This window comes from Triturus cristatus, chromosome 11 (assembly GCF_964204655.1).
Source record: "Triturus cristatus chromosome 11, aTriCri1.1, whole genome shotgun sequence".
Classification (NCBI taxonomy): Eukaryota; Metazoa; Chordata; class Amphibia; order Caudata; family Salamandridae; genus Triturus; species Triturus cristatus.
In genome coordinates this window covers 414,053,113-414,070,467 of record NC_140594.1, presented here as the reverse complement: position 1 = coordinate 414,070,467, position 17,355 = coordinate 414,053,113, and the positions used below count along the sequence as shown (strand labels likewise).

The 17,355-nt window shown below is 43.3% G+C and overlaps 1 protein-coding gene across 3 annotated transcripts in view; it reads left to right on the top strand.

Moving 5' to 3' along the window:
- AEBP1 (AE binding protein 1) overlaps positions 1–17,355 on the top strand; it is a 319,836-nt gene that overhangs the window by 236,194 nt on the left and 66,287 nt on the right. For all 3 annotated transcript variants that reach the window (XM_085636122.1, XM_085636121.1, XM_085636123.1), the window contains 2 exons: positions 10,609–10,748; positions 13,669–13,753. In XM_085636122.1, the coding sequence (XP_085492248.1) occupies positions 10,609–10,748; positions 13,669–13,753 (225 nt within the window). The remainder of the gene's footprint in view (positions 1–10,608; positions 10,749–13,668; positions 13,754–17,355) is intronic.

Sequence of the window (17,355 nt, the reverse complement as noted above, 5' to 3'; positions counted from 1 at the left end):
GGTAATTTCGCGTTCCGCGGAGAACGTGGACTTGCCAGAAATTCGGCGATCCGCGGCTTCGTGGTATTTTTTACTTGTTCACGTTTTTAAATTGTGTGTTTGTGAGATATTTCCCCAGAGCACGCAAACAGCGTTCGCAAACAGGAAAAAATCATTGTGAACGGGCGGAACAAGCAATTCCACGTGTTCGCGGAACTCTGCGTGCTCGCAGAGATTTTTTACCATTTCGCAGAGCTTTGCGTAGCGCGACTACGCAAATTCCGCCATCCCCTAATAAATAGGTACATACAATAAAAAGACAAAGTCCTCACCAATTAAAAACAAAACCACCGAACATTGCAAAACAAGTGTAAACTTTCCATAAAATGAGTTTCATTGCAAAAAGTGAGTTTTCAAAACCAGTGAAAAGTCAATGCAAAAGCCAGTCCGTTATTGCCAAAAATATCCAAAAGTAATCGTGATCAAAGAATCATGCATTTACGATGACGAACAGCTGACTGTAACAAACAACCGACAGCACTGCAAACAAATACATTGGGAAGAGCCTGCAAGAAATAGAGGGCTGGTCTACATTGAAAAAAAACATACAGTTTCAAGATTGGAATTAAGTAGCGTTTTGAAAACTGTTTATAGTGCCCGCAAAAAGTATACAAAATGCAGCAAGGTTTGGGTTGAAATTTCATCGCAAGTACAAGTTAAAATTGGAGACGGATCGTATTGACCCAAGGGAAATGATAACAAGCGAATGTGAGGTATGCAGCTGGCACCCGGCTATGCTGCTGCTCGCTCCCGAGCTCCCTAGGACAGGGGATAGAGAAGGCGGGACATGCACCCGCCTTTGGCCAATTGCGTGCTGTCTTTCTTAGAAAGACGCACGCAAAGGGCAATACCATGTGGGCAAAAAAAAAGCACACGCACGAGCATGTGGTTGAGTTGAAAGTCCTTACTAGAAGCCTCGAAGACCAGCGCTTGCGCGCTGGCTCAGGTGAGACCTAAAATTGACCCGATCAGGGTGAGCCTTAACCAGGAGGTAGCTAGTGCTACCACCATGCCAACCTGGCCCTGTGAAGTGCTTTTTGGTGTACAGCTTCATTGATATGGAGGCTTACAGGCCTGTGAGGCGTAATGTGCAAGGACATGTGCACCAGCCCTCCGGTACTATGCACAGTGGACCAGCTGGGTGGGTTTTGCAGCAACACAGTTTAGTGTTTTGTTTCCTTCTGCAGTCAAAAAGAATGTCTTCTTTTCCCCAAAGGCTAAAAATTTTACTCTTCTGTAATGAAGGTTAGGCCAGGTCCAGAGCAAGGGATATGCTGCTCTTTGACCATTACATTTATAATTTACATTTATAGATGCGTCAATTGATGCATTACTCATTAATGCATTGCTTCTGCTTTACAGCCTAGACCTTGAAGTGACAAGTGTTATGGGCTGGTGATCAATGATCAGCACATTCAGCATGTCTGTTTTGTATGGTTTACAGAGCTGACACAGTACACTTTTAGAGGAAAGCGGCCTGATATTGCAACCTATAGATCTGTAACAGAGCACTGTATGTCACTGCTTCAAGCCCAACATAAGGATATACGTCCAAACTAACAGCCAGATAAGGCAGCATTGCGGCTACGAAACATGTTATACACAGCTTGCCACATTGCGAGAATTGCAACTGGAAATTGGTGAGCAGAGGATTCGTATCTGCAGGAGCGGCGAGGCAGCCGATACAGAGTCTGTATTAAAAAAAAAACTATAGAATGCTGCTGTTGTGTTTGTGCATTTATGTGTGTGCGTCTGCCTATGTCTGTGTGTGGTGTACCCAACCCAGGAATAATACTGGCTCTGACATAATGGTTGTAACCTGGGCGTATTGTGAGCATCAAGAGAATTATAGGGCAAAGCTACAATAAAAGCCTGGCCCTGGCATGATAGTGGTAATGCTTGGCATATTCTGGACATGCATGGCATGATGGTGCACACTACTGGCCCTGACATAATCGGCGCAATTCTTAGCATATTGGGGCCATCCAGAGGATGATGGTCCACTGCCTACCCTTGTAAAAGGGCTGACCCTGGCATATTTGTGACAATGCTTGACATATTGCGGATATTAGCAAAATGACGGTGCCCAATCTAGATTCAGCTGCCTGACATAAAAGTTATAATGCCTTGGAAATTGTGGGCACATGTTCTTTGGAGATTCCCTCCCCAAAAAATGTAATTCTTTAAATTCTCATAAATGCTTGCATTTACATAAACTGTAGACATTTTGATTGAAGACAAAATATTAGCATTGCTAAAAATATATTTTAGGCTGCTATTCGAATGGCAGTACTACAGCAATGAAGGATTGTAGTCTCTAAGATTGCTGCAACCCCTACGTAATCTCAGCCAGTTAGGTCTCCATAACCCGGGGAAAAGCTCCGCTGACTGTGCCTGTTTTATTTGTCAAGCTCGGCTGTGTACTGTCCGAGATAGCAAAATGCCCTATTTTATTCCCCGCTCTCCTCCTTCGAAGGATAGCCTCGTTCTTAACAAGCAATCATGGCTACTGGTATAACGCGGCGATGGAGGGCAATGTTCAACCAAATTATACATCAACAAAAGGCAAATCATGCAGCACTATCTGTCCCATTCTATGACCGTAATATTTTGCAGCTTTACCAAGTGGTACCAATTTAGCATCAGAATGCTGTAATCAGCAACTAGACGGTGACCAGTTAACCTTTGCAAAGGGTCTGGCACAAAACAGCACCACATATGGTATTTTTTATTAACAACTTTCCATATGTTAGAGCTATTTTTGGTTGAAATCTGCATTTTATGCAGCAGATGGTGGACTATGTGGCAATTGCAATAATTGCATAATTAGGCGCAAAACTACGCATCTACAGACTCACAATGTGAGTGACCATACACGTCATTGTGAATATACCTGACAGGGGCAAGGCGGGAAAATGAAAGGAAGTAAATAAAGTAAAGTAAAATGTTGAAGTGTAGATAAAAGCCATGCAAATGTTAGGCCATGTGAAATTGTAATATCTGGACTTCCTGTTTCACCCTTGATCTTTTAGGCTTTTTGGGGCAATTGTAATGGAATATGCAGCATTTTACCACTGTTTTCAAAATGTTCTCAAGGGGCAGTAAAACTGAAACATACATGGAAGGGGAAGACTTACTTGACACACAGTGAAAATATTGGACTATCCAATGTGTCCTTCAGAACTTTAGGTTTTTTAGCAGTGCCATGTGAAAATATGATTTAAGATGGACTATTTCGATGGATTGTTTCAAAGTTTTCCAGTGGAAGAACTGCCATAACATCCTGTATACTCATCAGACCCACCAGAGCTTTTCACACAATGGAAAATGGTTCATATTACCAATGACAGCCCCTTTGCAGAACACTGTTGCATCCGAAGGGGATCTTGAGGAATAATGACTACGTCTATTTGTGCTCCTAGGGGCGGGGTGTCAACTGTCTGGGATTGACCTCGACGGTTCAGGTGCAGCACATTCTATATGAGGGCTCTTAGTGTGTTTAGAACAGCAGAACGCTTAGACTTGAGACCTTCCATATTATTGTGCTGGAAAAAGATCTTTTTGATGTTTGTGTCATTGATTGTTATATGTCGCTTTGCTTCCAGAAACCCAATTAAATGTCAGACACAGGGTTATTTTAAATAGGAAAAACATGGTACCTAAACACCTCAGACTGTAAGCGTCACTACCTGAGATTTTAAGCATAGGTCACTGGAAGAAAAGCACCTCTAGCATGCAGCACCAGTAGTAGCAGGCATGGTTTCTAATAAAGAAATAGAAGTGCAGGTACTCACTAGCTCAGGGTACTTGTTTGCTTTTGAGAAGTGCTGGTACTCTTCTATTAAAATGATCTTCTCTGGTCCATAAAACAAAAACAGAAGAGAAAATTCAAGAACACAGAGTGCTTGCAGTAGGCATGGACCTCGCTAGAGAGCGTAAACACAAAGCAAATAGGACTTGATTTGCTGACCTGTTTTTTAGTGCAAAGGCATTTTTCGCAATGTGGAGCTTCATCAAACGGCAGCTACCGGGACCCCACCCCATAGGGGGGAAAAACAAAAACGCCATGAGGTTGAAGGAGAAAACAGGAACCCTAATAACGCATACTTGTATTCGATGAGAATCTTTGTAATTGAGAATGGCATATCAGCCATGCTGTTACGCTGTTGACAAATGTACTGCGATTCTTTATATATGCTTCATGATTCTGTTGTATACATTTGAATATTCTGTATAAACTTGAGATGATAGTCATGATAAAATCTGAAAATACCAATAAAGATATTTAAACAAAAACAAAATGAGGTTGCAGGAGAAAAGAAGGTGCGGAGGAGCAGGATTTAGAGGGGGGGGGGTGAACACAAGACAGAGCAAGCAGGAGCACTAACTCTCACAGCGCTGCCAAGTATATGTTTGTTTATCTCATTATAAACACATACTTTAGCTGAGCGTAATTTAAATGTGTTCTCAAATGACTTCCAAACCGGGAGTACGAGTGGCTCTAGATTAAATGTAAATATTCCCTTTACATGACTTGTATATCGCACAACAGTTTACAGAACAAGCCTGTTAGAAATTGGAAGGTTAGCAACCTAACATAAGCACGTTAAACAGTTGTAGGCTGTTTTTAAACTACTGAAGTAGTAAACAGAAGAAAAGTATGTAATTTCTTTCAGCACTTGAATATAACTGCTTTTTTTGTACAGCAGTGAGATGTCACACAAACACTGAAATGCAACACATAAGCATGGAAATGTCACACTTAAGCAAATTTAAACTTGACAGCTATGCTCTCAAGGGTTGGGGTTGGGGTGGGCTGAAGGAAAAATAAAAAAGTAGTTTTCTAAACAAATGATACAAATTACCCAATTTAAAGGCTGGTTAAAGAGGCTATGCTGGGAGGGGGACAAACACAAGAAATGAAAGAAATCGAATAAGAAGCAAGCATGGGTGACAAAATTATAAGCAATGGGTGTACTCTAAGCCCACTATATGTTTTTGATAGGGTCTACAAGAGACTTTCGTCTACACTAAAGCTGTCTGGTAGGCAAGAATATTGGTCGACGCGACTACACTAAATAAAGAGGAAAGCTTGATTCGAACCATGCTGCATCAACCGAGGCTTGATAAGCACGGAAACAGAAGGAAAATTGAGGCGCAAAGGCTGCCTCAAAGAGAGGCGTGACCTTCACAAAACATGTCTCAAACTGAGGCTTGAAGCACTGGCGCTCAGCTTCCGGTCGGGGAAAACTGATTTAGTCTCTCAAGTGTGACTTTGGTCCCTAAATGCGTTATATGGTACAAAGATTGGGCTACAATTAAGTTTCGTCTGAGACGCACATGTGTTTACTTTAGGTACCACTGTTTCCGAAGAAGGTCTAGGCGCTATATACTTGTCTCAGACTGCTGCTAGACAGTGCCAGTTTGGCCCGTAGTTTTGGTTCCAAGACGGTGGCTGTCTGGCTGAGCCATGTCTGCTAAGGTGGCGAATTCAGGATCTCGCTGGCGGCTTGCCAGGATCACGAGACTGATGGCAGAGTGTGGGACTTCATAATATTTCACGGTAGGGGTACGAAGTGGCTGGTACGAACGGAGGGGTTTGCACGGAGAAAGCGCCCCCAGTGCCATCTGAGAAGTGTAAGGGTTAACACGCAGTCTTCTGATGTTGCTTAACGATGATGTGTAGTTGCTAGGCGCTGCTATCTTCCGCAACATCTTTGCAGTGCCTGTAATTGAGAACAAGTGCGGTGCGCACGCACTGCAAGGAATGCAAGGTGTGCAGCTGGCACCCGGCGGCGCTGCTCCTCGCTCCCGAGCTCCCTAGGCCAGGGGAGAATGCAGCCGCGGGACATGCACCCGCCTTTGGCCAATTACGTGCTGTCTTTCTTAGAAAGACGCATGCAAAGGCCAATAGCGGGTGATGGAAAAAAAAGGCACACGCACGAGCGTGTGTTCCGAGTTTAAAGCCCTTACTAAAAGCCTCGCAGAGCAGCATATGCGCGCTGGCTCAGGCGAGACCTAAAAACAAGCCAACTCAATTAGTTAACCCCTTCGCTGCGGCGGGAATTCCGCCGCAGCGCTGGGGGGTGCGGGGGGCAGCGCGGTGGCGCTGTGCTCATGACGGAGCCACTCCGTCATGAGCCACGGTTGAGCTGTGCTCATGACGGAGCGGTTCCGTCATGACTCCGCCCAGTTGCGTTGTCCCCCCGCACAGGCGGGGAAACAGCGCCGCGTAGGCGGAGCGGCCGCCAACTCGCAGGCGTGGCCGATTCAGGTAGGAGCAGGGGGGCGGGGAAGGGGCGGAGTTGACAGACAATGGAATAGGTCAAATAAAATAAACAAGCATTGGCATAGCCAATAGATCTTGCTTTTGGGACCTTATAAGTATTTAGTTATGCAGCACAATATCCTTGGTGCAACAACATTAACTGTTGCATGGTTAAACATTTATAAGGCCCCAAAGGCAATACCTATTGGCTATGCCAATGCTTTTTTTTTTTAAAGGACAAGCAGTGCTATCAGGCTCCGGCTGCCACGTAGAGGTAGAGAGAGAGAGGTGTGTAGAGAGAGAGAGAGAGGGGTGTGTAGAGAGAGAGGTTTGTAGAGAGAGAGAGAGAGGTGTGTAGAGAGAGAGAGAGAGAGAGAGAGAGAGAGAGAGAGGTGTGTGTAGAGAGAGAGAGAGAGTGAGAGGTGTGTATAGAGAGAGAGAGAGTGAGAGGTGTGTATAGAGAGAGAGAGAATGAGAGGTGTGTATAGAGAGAGAGATAGGTGTGTAGAGAGAGAGGTGTGTAGAGAGAGAGGGGTAGAGAGAGAGGGGTAGAGAGCTGTGTAGAGAGAGTTGTGTAGAGAGAGGTGTGTAGAGGTAGAGAGAGATATAGAGGTAGAGAGAAGGAAGCGAGAGGTAGAGAGTTAGAGAGAGAGCAGTAGAGAGAGGTAGAGAGAGAGCGGTAAAGAGAGGTAGAGAGAGGTAGAGAGAGAGGTAGAGCGGTAGAGATAGAGAGAGGTAGAGAGAGAGGTAGAGCGGTAGAGAGGTTGAGGAAGGAGGTATGCAAAACAAACATGTCCACTGTCTGAATAGAAATCCCCTTTGTTATGCCTCTGACAAGAATGCATTACTGCAAGATATTTATTTCCATAAAATTCCCAGCTGCGGACACAAAAGAATTAATCTTTCTATTACCGGTTTCCTTTGTGCCTTTCATGTTATGATAAAAATACAAAAATGCATTACTCAAAATATATTTTGAAATGCTTGCAAACAAAAAGATAAGTCTTTCTCAGCCGGTCTGCTTTGTTCCGTTCTAATAGAACGTAATAACTGTCACAGTCTTGCATAAAACAAACAAAACAAACGGGCAACCATGTTAAAAACATTCTAAAGTTCTAATTTGAGAACTTTCAAATGCATTTTCAGCGCTGAAAAAGTAAGCAATATAAGTGGACTCCTTGCATGTCAACAGCAACTTCATTTGAATCCTTCAAGATGGTGGAAAGTGACTGCACACAACAAATGTGTTAGAATTGAAGAAATTGGTTTGGTAGTTTTAAAAAAACGAAAACTGAAAATCAAGACATGACATACGAAACAGCAAAGATTGTGCTGCAAATGCACTAGGCTGCATAGATTCATCATAAAAGATAGAGCCTTACATGAGCGCTCCTCCCATACAAGGAAGAAGGCTCTGTAACTATGGGCAGAAAGGACAGCAGCACTGAAGTGAGAGCTTTCAGAGGAGCTATTGCAGGGAGTCCTTGAGAGAACAGATGGGCAGAGAGTATGAGATTGGATGTCAAGAGTGTGGGACGAGAAAGGTCTATTAAGCTAAATTATCCTTGGTGCCTTGGAGCGAACAGTAACACCCAATGCAGTTGTAGGACATAAATGGAAAGGCCAACAGTCCTGCGCTGCATTGAAAACAAACCCCACCGGCTCTGCAGGACAGGGAAACAGAAGTGCAAACACATAAAAGAGAAATAAAGAAAAAAAAGAAAATGCTTACTTCAACACAGCCACAGAGCTGACTAAAGTCTTCGAAGGGAGAATGAACAAGCCCGGGAGTTGTGTGCGCGCGCGCGCGTGACGCGGCCGTCAAAGTGAAAGTGATCGTGATCGCGGGTTGGAAGGGTGCCCGCGCGCGATGCACTTAATGAGTCATGACGGAAGCGCACGCCCGCGCACATGCACGCAAGCTGTAGGCCACACTGGTAGCAGTTTCTGGAGGCCTTACTAAAGGTCTCGCTTGAGCTAGCGCATGCGCTAGCTCAGGCGAGACCTAAAAATAAATAAAACCACTTACCTTGCGCTTGCCGATATTTTTTAAAATTGTATTTTACCTATTCTATCATCTGTTGACTCCCTCCCGTCACGCTCAGCCGCTCTTACTTGAAACAGCCACGCCTGACTTCTCGACGAAAAAGCGATTTGACACCTCGTCTGGGGTAGTAAGCGCTATATAAATGCAATTTCAATCCTGCGGCAAGTAAAAAGCATTCTTTAAACAGCAACTCAATTAGCACATAGAAATGGTGACAAAGAGCATATGAACACGTTTCAGCATTTTATTAAGTTCAATTAAACACATTATTAAATTAAAATGTGGTGTTGTGAGAAACGATGCAGGGATAATGTGCTGAGTACAAGAAAATAGTGTAACAAAACATTTGATAAAGATACATTTAGCCCCAAGTAAAGAATACAAGTGGGTCACAGTCAAAAAGCTGTAAATTAGTCCATTGAAGTCCATAATTAAATTCATGACAACCACATGTATAAAGGCAATGTTTCGTGTCTGGGGCAATAATCAGGGAAACATTCGGAACAACGAGGCCCGAACAACGACTTTGCCTTAACCATGCATGTGCGTGGTTAAGGAAAAGTCAGTCTAGTGTTCAGGCTGGGCGGGGAGAGAGGAGCTTCGGAAAGTGAAGAGGACAGGTAAGAGGGGTTTGGAGTAGGTTTTAGGGGAGGGGGTTCAGGGTAGTTTTTAGAGGGTGGAGGTGTTCGGGGTAATTTTTAGTGGGTGGGGGTTTGTGGTAGTTGTTAGGGGTGGGGGTGTTCAGGGTAGTTTTTAGGGGGTGGGAGGGGTTTGGGGTAGTTTTTAGGGGGTAAGGGGGTTTGGGGTAATTTTTAGGGGGTGTGGGGGTTCAGAGTAGTTTTTAGGGGTAGGGGGTTTGGGGTAGTTTTTAGGGGTGGGGGTTCAGGGTAGATTTTAGAGGGTGGGTGGGGTTGGGGTAGTTATTAGAGGGTGGGTGGGTTCAGTGTCGTTTTTAGGAGGTTAGGTTGTGTATTTAGGGCTCAGGGGGAGAGGGAGCTGGGTGGTAACATTAGCCATGGATAGCGATTTACCATGCATGCCTTTACCACGAAAATTCATCGTAAAGGAATGCGTGGTTAAGCAATTTGTGGTTAAGACACGTCGTTGTAGAGACCGCGTTGAAAAGGTAGGCATTGTTGAGGAACTCGTTGTTCCGACATACAACCCAATAATCAGAGGGTCATCATCAGGACAGGAGATAATTTATTGCAGCTGAGAATCCATAAAGCCAGTTCAGTCAATCCAACCACAAAACTGTGAAAAGGTGTGAATGTGTATTCTCCATGGTATCGGCAATAATTAGAAGTTATGCCATCCCTAAATCTCACAACAGATTGAGTGAAAGTGACAACACAGTCCGCAACCTTCAGTATTGTTTTAGTGGTGTAGCCAGGATGTCATGGGCCCTAATGCAAACAAGAAAACTTTGCCTCTGCCCCCCGCCCCCATGGTTAGCATAAGAATACAGAGATCATTGGTGTGCAGTGGGCCCCTCATATATCTGGACCTAAAGTGTCACTGCACTTACTGCACTTAGATAAGCAATCTGATGGCACTCTGAACGCAGTTTGTGAGAATTCTGTGATATTTGCAGAAAAATGTTGGTTGATTTTTTCCAGTGCAGCTGAAGGAAAGTCTAATCTGTTTAGCAATACGTGTTACTTAGTTATTAACCCTAAATGTAGCAAATACACTCTGAGGGTTTACATGGCTGTCATAACTATTTTGGGTTCATTGAATTTTATGAAAATGGGAAAATATGCTGGCCAAACGTTTAATGTAATATAAACTGTGAGATAACCTTAATTTAAGAATAATGACTAGCGCCAGATGGCATGTTTAAGATTATCTGATGCCTACGTTCTGATGATTTTCCAGCTATAAGACAGAGTTATACCGAATAAGCATCAACCCACGTCATTATCATATGACATTTCTTTATCGATGTCATAACTACAGTTTCGCAATTCCTTTATGAACCTTCTTGCTTTCTCAAATTTGGTTGAAAATGCACCATTTGCCCACTCTCATATCAACATTTTCCCGGGGAGGAGAAGCCCCTCGAATGGCATTCAGAATCGCTCACCACAGGGCACTCCTTACACCCCACCACTTTCGAATGTCACCAGTCGCCACTGATCTATGTTGGAGAAACATAGCGCTGTGGCAGGTTTGTGTCAGGCCAGAATGACAGTTCGCTGTAAGATCCTTTGTCGGTGCCTAGCCCTCATACCACTATGTTTCATTTTTTTAGGCTGGGGCGAACGAGGATGATTATTTCGATGGCGCGTGGTGCGCAGAAGATAACACTGAGGTGCAATGGCTGGAAGTCGACACCAGGAGGAGCTCCCTCTTTACTGGGGTCATTACCCAGGGCCGGGACTCGATCCTTCAGTATGTATCAATATTCAACAACGAGTAGGCCTCCCATCTTAAAACAGGATTCTCTACATATTATGTGCACTCGTCAGCCCAGTTCTCATTCTAAATATTTTATTCAACTTCCTGTCATCTCTCATCCTTTCTCTCCCTTACCCTTACCCTTCTAGCTCATCTCCTATCAATGAGGCCTGTGGCATTCGGTGTAGGGCAAAGTGAGCGAGGCAGAAACATGGCCTTCACCATGCTTCTTGCCTCAGCTCTAATTTGTGCATTTTCTCTCTCCTTTTCTGTAGCACTCTCACAATATCTCTTCCCTGGATATTGGCACCTGTACTCCTAGAACACTCAGTCATACCACTGTACTCTATTTGGTGCCATCCTAAAAGGATCATCAATTTTAGGGCTCATTGCCTTCTTGTAAGTACTCCTACTTCTAGGAATGAAATGGACTTGTTCCCATGGAGATAACTGTAGTTGTCCAAGATCACATGATTGGATCAAGTTCTGAATTCCACTCCTAATTTCAGAGCCAACAATGTATTCTCTAACCTACATTCTCTGTTCTCTTCATGAAGGGACATTGTGATTCATGTTATAAATCTTATAAGATTATTGGATATGTGTTAAGAAAAAACAGGAGCAAAAGGCCCAATGCACTGTGTGCACTACAATGCACTAGTCACACAACCAGTGCCATAAGATGAAACAGTATCTGTAGGATTGATACTCCAATATACAGTATTATTCTTTCTAATTCAATGACATTGTCAGGCACCTCCTTCTCAGATCCTCGGAGTGGTGTCGATGCTCTATGGGGGCCCACCTCCCGATAACACCAAGTCCGGAATGTAATACTCTCAGACTGTTGGAGTTATCAAGCGGGGGAAAGAAAAGGGTAGGTACAGCAGGAAGGGAGACCAGAAAAAGACACAGGAACAAGAACACTATCAGTAGACGTTTCACAATCAACCAGCCCTGATGCAAACAAATGCATTGTGACACACCTCTAGAACAATGAGCCTCCCCTTACCTGTAAAGGAAAATAACCAGAGCCATGACCACCAGAAGAGAGCAGGGCATATGTGTATTCATCTGCCTGGCACTAGGGAGGACAAAGAAGAACTATTACGTTGAGAAACACCCTGTTCCCCAACCCCTCAATGGATTGTCCTCTTCAGAGAATTCATACAACACGTACCACAGAAACATGCAGGTATGGCTGTAAGCGGATATTGTGAACCACGCCCTAGGCTCTCTCTCTCTCTTCTGGATAAGGAAAGAAAAAAGAAACAGATACAGGATAGCCCACTTTGCTGAATATCCTGAAGGTTGGCAGTGTATTCACAGTCTTTTAGATTAAATGAATAGCCTCGGACATTGATGCTCCTCAATGCCTCATGGCTCAAAACATGCCCTTCTAATCACTTGCTTAACCCCCCGTGATGCCAATGTATCTGCCCGAGAGTCAGGGAAGGGGTTAATCAAGCAGGCGTCCTGCCTCTTGACTCTGACAACAAGGTACGATTAAATATTTGAGTGTCCGGGCTCTGCTGGAATTGCCTGCTGGCTGTCAACAGACACAACGTTGGGGTGGTACCACAAAAGTTCATCTACTGCCCCAAAACAATGTTATGTGGCCTATTTCCCCCATACACAACAACCTGTTGGCCAAGTCTCCAGAAGGGAGTGGATGTCCCCTCTGAACGAGCCCTGCCCTGGGCTCTCCAACAGAGTATAAGCGTGGGGCATGGAAGCGGAGCCCCGCCTCTCGTGTCTTCAAGGTCTTGAAACAACAGCGGTTCTTGAAACGTGCCTTTACCGCCTGTAAACGTAGTCCTCGGGTGTCGCTGACGACCGCAAACACTGGAATCATCGGCAGTGCCCTCTTCCCGGGCCGCTGCCTTTACGTGACTTCCGACGTCGCCTCGCGGTCACGTGGGGCGTGACTCGCGGAGGATGCCAGGAGCTGTAGTTGTTCACCCTTTTACTTCCTGGTTCGCGCTAGCGTTACAGCCAGTGCGTAACCGGGAAGAGATCCTGACAGACATAAGAAAATATTAGTCCAATCTATAGTTCCTTTATTTCTACAGTGTGTTGTTTTCTTCCATATAATCACATACATTGTGACAGTCAATCCTGTTAACTAACTACAGTAGCAGCCAGAACGTATTTTGCAGTTTGAAACTTATAACTCAAGTCGGGAATCCAGATAAGTGAAAAACACCATGTGAAAATACTAAACCTAAGGTACTGAATTACAGAAATAAAAAATTAGATAAAAAATTTTTCAAGCAATTTGCGCATAACACTTTATTATTTTGTCTTGTTATGTAACTATTTTGATTAGAGCAATTCACAGATTTTGTATCATACTGTTAGAATTTCTCAAGGTGTTACAATTTCTCCAGGATACTGTCAGGTTCCTTTAGAACCTAGTGGGCGGCCCGCCAGACTGCCAATCCTGGCTGATGACCCGCTGCCATATTTAGAGATTACTGTTGAATGCCATGGAGGCCGCCATGTTGAATCAACCCACTCTGTATTCTCCATTGCCTTCCAGAAACAAATTCACAAAACACCGTTTTGTAATTGCAGAGCAAAAGACAAAAGTCCCTGTCTCTGGAAGTTTTCTCCCTGCACATCAGGAACATCTGAACATTTTCATTCCTGGTAACCTCATTCTTCACACAGTAGTCCCATGAAGGAAAAGGCAGGGTAGGTTGCCCTGCCCTAGACCAAACAGAACTACTGGACATTGGAATTATAATTATTTTCTTAATGTGATTGATTTGGAAAGAATTATATTGTATAATGGTGCCTTCATCCTGTAAATTGTGTTATAAATCTTGTTCCCACATCACTTCAACTCAGTGACCTTCACTTTCAATGCTTGCATGCTGTCTCCTAATCTTCTTTCTCTTTCCATCCACAGCGATGACTTTGTCACCTCTTTCTACGTAGGCTTCAGTAACGACAGCCAGAAATGGACAATGTACACCAATGGATATGAGGAAATGGTATGTACGGGCCACTCCCACTTACTGCAGGGCACTTACTTAGCCATTGAAGGGGCATTGACAAAAATTGGGTAGTGTCCAAAATAGCTTGATCTAAGTGATAATGGGACAGAGAACTACAACGTGCATGTTCTGCCCTGGCGTTGCGACAGAGTATCCTTACCATTAAGATTTAAATCAGCCCCATAGTCTCTTAAGTTCCAACTAACCAAAGGAGTATACATCCAAGGGACCCAAGATCTCAGGGGAGGCACTTAGAGACTCATAGGCTGTCAGGCAGAGGTCAACAGCAGGTTTCAGTCCAGGTCCAGTTGCCACTGGTCAACAAGTTACTTCCAGGAAAAGGTCTCTTGCAGCTGGTTATGGCGCTAAAGCTTACACCGGAGGTTGACCAACTGACCATTGGAGTCTACTTCTTTGTCCTGTGTACAGGGGGAGCACGTCCAGTCCTTCAGGGCTCCTCTCAGGTAACAGACAGCTGGTTTAGTCTCTTCTATTCTCCCTCAAGTATTGAAAGTGTTCTGAAGCTGGTGCCTGGACATGTCATATTTCTGCCTTTTACTAGCTGTGGGTGGGAATAACTCGCGGGATGCCTTAACCTACCCACTATAGGTATTTTCAAGATGGCTAGAGTCTTTGGCCACACTCTACTTGGGCTCTGAGGGCTGGTGGTGTATGAGGGACGTGTACTTTGGTATTCCTAGTGTCCTTTCACATCTAACACTAAAAAACAGTTTGAGGCAGCCACTGTACCTATAATAAACCCAGAGGCATATGTGTAGTAGGACAAAAACAAGGTCCTTCTGCAACCATACAGTGGAATCCCAAGAATTGTTTTGGCATCCCGTTCTCTCCTTTTTCAAGTGTGTCCCAGGTTTTATATGTGAACCGAGGAGACCTGTCACCCATGATTTGACACTCAAGTAGTATTTGACACTGTATTGTCAAAGAGGATGACAACAGCTTCACCCTGCATATTGAGAAGAGTCATCTCTGCACATTCAGGTCAGCCTATTCTTTGCTTGTGGGGTGCATTTCACACCATACTAGGCTACTTACTGGCTGGGAGCTGACAGAAGCTATGTTAATTAGCCTCTGACAGTTCATTCAGGTAAAGGGTATGTTTCTAAAAGTTACTCTTCCTTAATGTTTATTAACAATTTGACTTTACAATTGAATTGGGTTTTTAATAACTATTAAAAATAGTTGTTTAGAATATATATATATATATATATATATATATATATATATATATATATATATATATATATATATATATATATATATGAGATAAAGTCGTCCAACAGGCACACTGGCACACCGGCAAAAAGGACGAAGCGAACCCGTTGACTGGTGCTCAATCTTTTATTTTTCAATGCCCGACACCATCACCACCATGACGCGTTTCAGCCCTCGTGGGGCCTTGATCACATGACGCGTAAAGGAAATACAATTGAATTTAAAGTGCACAGTGCATGACGTCTTTCCTGAGATGCAATAGACATAGAAAGAGTGTATGAATCTGGTTCAATGTTGAAACAGAGACAAGTTAGGAATACCATTACTATATGTAAAATACATAAAATAGAATGGATGGACACCTTAAAATTATCAAGTGCAGCAGCGTTACTACTTGACAAATATTGCATGGGTTAAAAATTAATTAATTCATTAATTAACACATAATCAGACAATACTTATAAATACACTTAAATAATTTGTATAAATATATAAATACATTGTAATAAATATATAAATATATAAATAAATAAATAGATAAATGCTAAGAGTAAAAAAGTCATTTGTCTAAGTTATAATATAGTGTTAAAGTAGACCCATTGTCTGCAAGGTGCCTGGTATATGACCAATCCTAGTCTTTACAGGGGGAGAAGGGGACAATTAAGCCCAAGTGGGCCCTCTCCTATTTTAACCCTGGAATGAATCAAAGGTTCTATGTGCAAATATACGCAGAAAGATTTAAGAAAGAGATAAAAATAGTGCAAACCCAATGTGAACAAAATTGTGAATTAAAATGTCATTGTGTGTAAAAAAGAATTTGTTTTTTTTAAGAGAGGTAGATGCAGTAAGTACGGAAGACTATGGCATTGCCTAGTGTAGATAGGTATAAAAATCCTCACTAGCGTTGAGTCCATTTGGGGTTTTACAGTCCAAAAGAATAATGTGCCTAGTTTCAAGTTTACGTAAAATTGACTCACGATCCCCACCCCTTCTCTGTGGTGGGACTGAGTCAATGACAAAATATTTGAGGCCTACGGGGTTTTTTTTCGTGTAGTGCCTCAAAATGTCTCGCCACGGGATATGCGATATCCCCATTGGAAATGGCACGTATGTGCTGAAGTATTCTCTTGTGGACCTGAAGTTTAGTACTTCCCACGTACCGTAGGCCACAAGGACACTCCAGCACATACACCGCGTATTCAGTTTTGCAGTTTAATTTGTTGCGAATACGGGTAGGTGTGTTGCTGAGGGGTGTCATATACTCAGTTTTGTTCACACCATACCTGCAAGCTTTACAAACTGAACATTTGAGGAACCCTTTACTGCTACCAAGCCAAGAGGTGTTAACTCTAACCTCAGGACTACTTGAGACTAGGAAATTACTCATAGATTTGGCCTTCCTGTATGTAATACAAGGGGAGTGAGTCATGAGTTGGCCTATCACAGGATCATTGGCGATTAGGGCCCAGTTTTTATGGACAATTTTACGTATACTCTGATGCTGAGTATTGTAGGTGAGGATCAGGCGGGTTGCCTGCAAATCATTAGACTCATTGTTCTTAGTGTCTTTTATATACGGTGTAACCAAAAGACTGCTGGACTTATTTGCTTTACAGATTGCTTTATCAAGCAAATCGGGGAGGTACCCTCTTTTCAAAAATCTTTCTTTGCAATTTTTCTGAGCCTCAAAACAATCCTGATCAATGCTACAAATTCTTCTAATACGGAGCATTTCGCCGTACGGTATGCTTTTGATCAGGTGTGCAGGATGGTGACTCGAGGCATGCAGCAAGGCATTGCCTGCTGTGGGTTTACGATACATCCTAGTTTGTAATGTGTTCTGTTGGATGTATATTTCCACATCAAGAAAGTAGATAGTACTACTGCTAATCTGACTTGTGAAATGTAGATTGAAATCATTTTCATTAAGGTCAGAAATAAATTGTACGGCATCAGTCATGGTTCCATCCCAAATGATTAAAAGGTCATCAATATACCTGAACCAATTTACCACATTATTGGACATGACATCAGGAAATGTAGGTAAGAGGACCTGTTCCTCCCAGTAGCCCATATGAAGGCAGGCATAGCTTGGCGAGAAACAGGCCCCCATAGCCACGCCCCTCACCTGATGGAACACTTGACTAGAGAACAAAAAGAAATTATTTTCTAAACATGATTTGATCATAGATAATAGCATTTTGTTATGATCACAAAAGTTCATCGATCGCGTGTTCAGGTAATATTCAATTGCTCTCAGCCCATCTCTGTGGTGAATGCTGGTGCATAGGGATGATACATCCAAAGATATTAACAAATATCCATTTTGCCAATGTACTCCCTGCAGTTTTTGCAACAGGTCA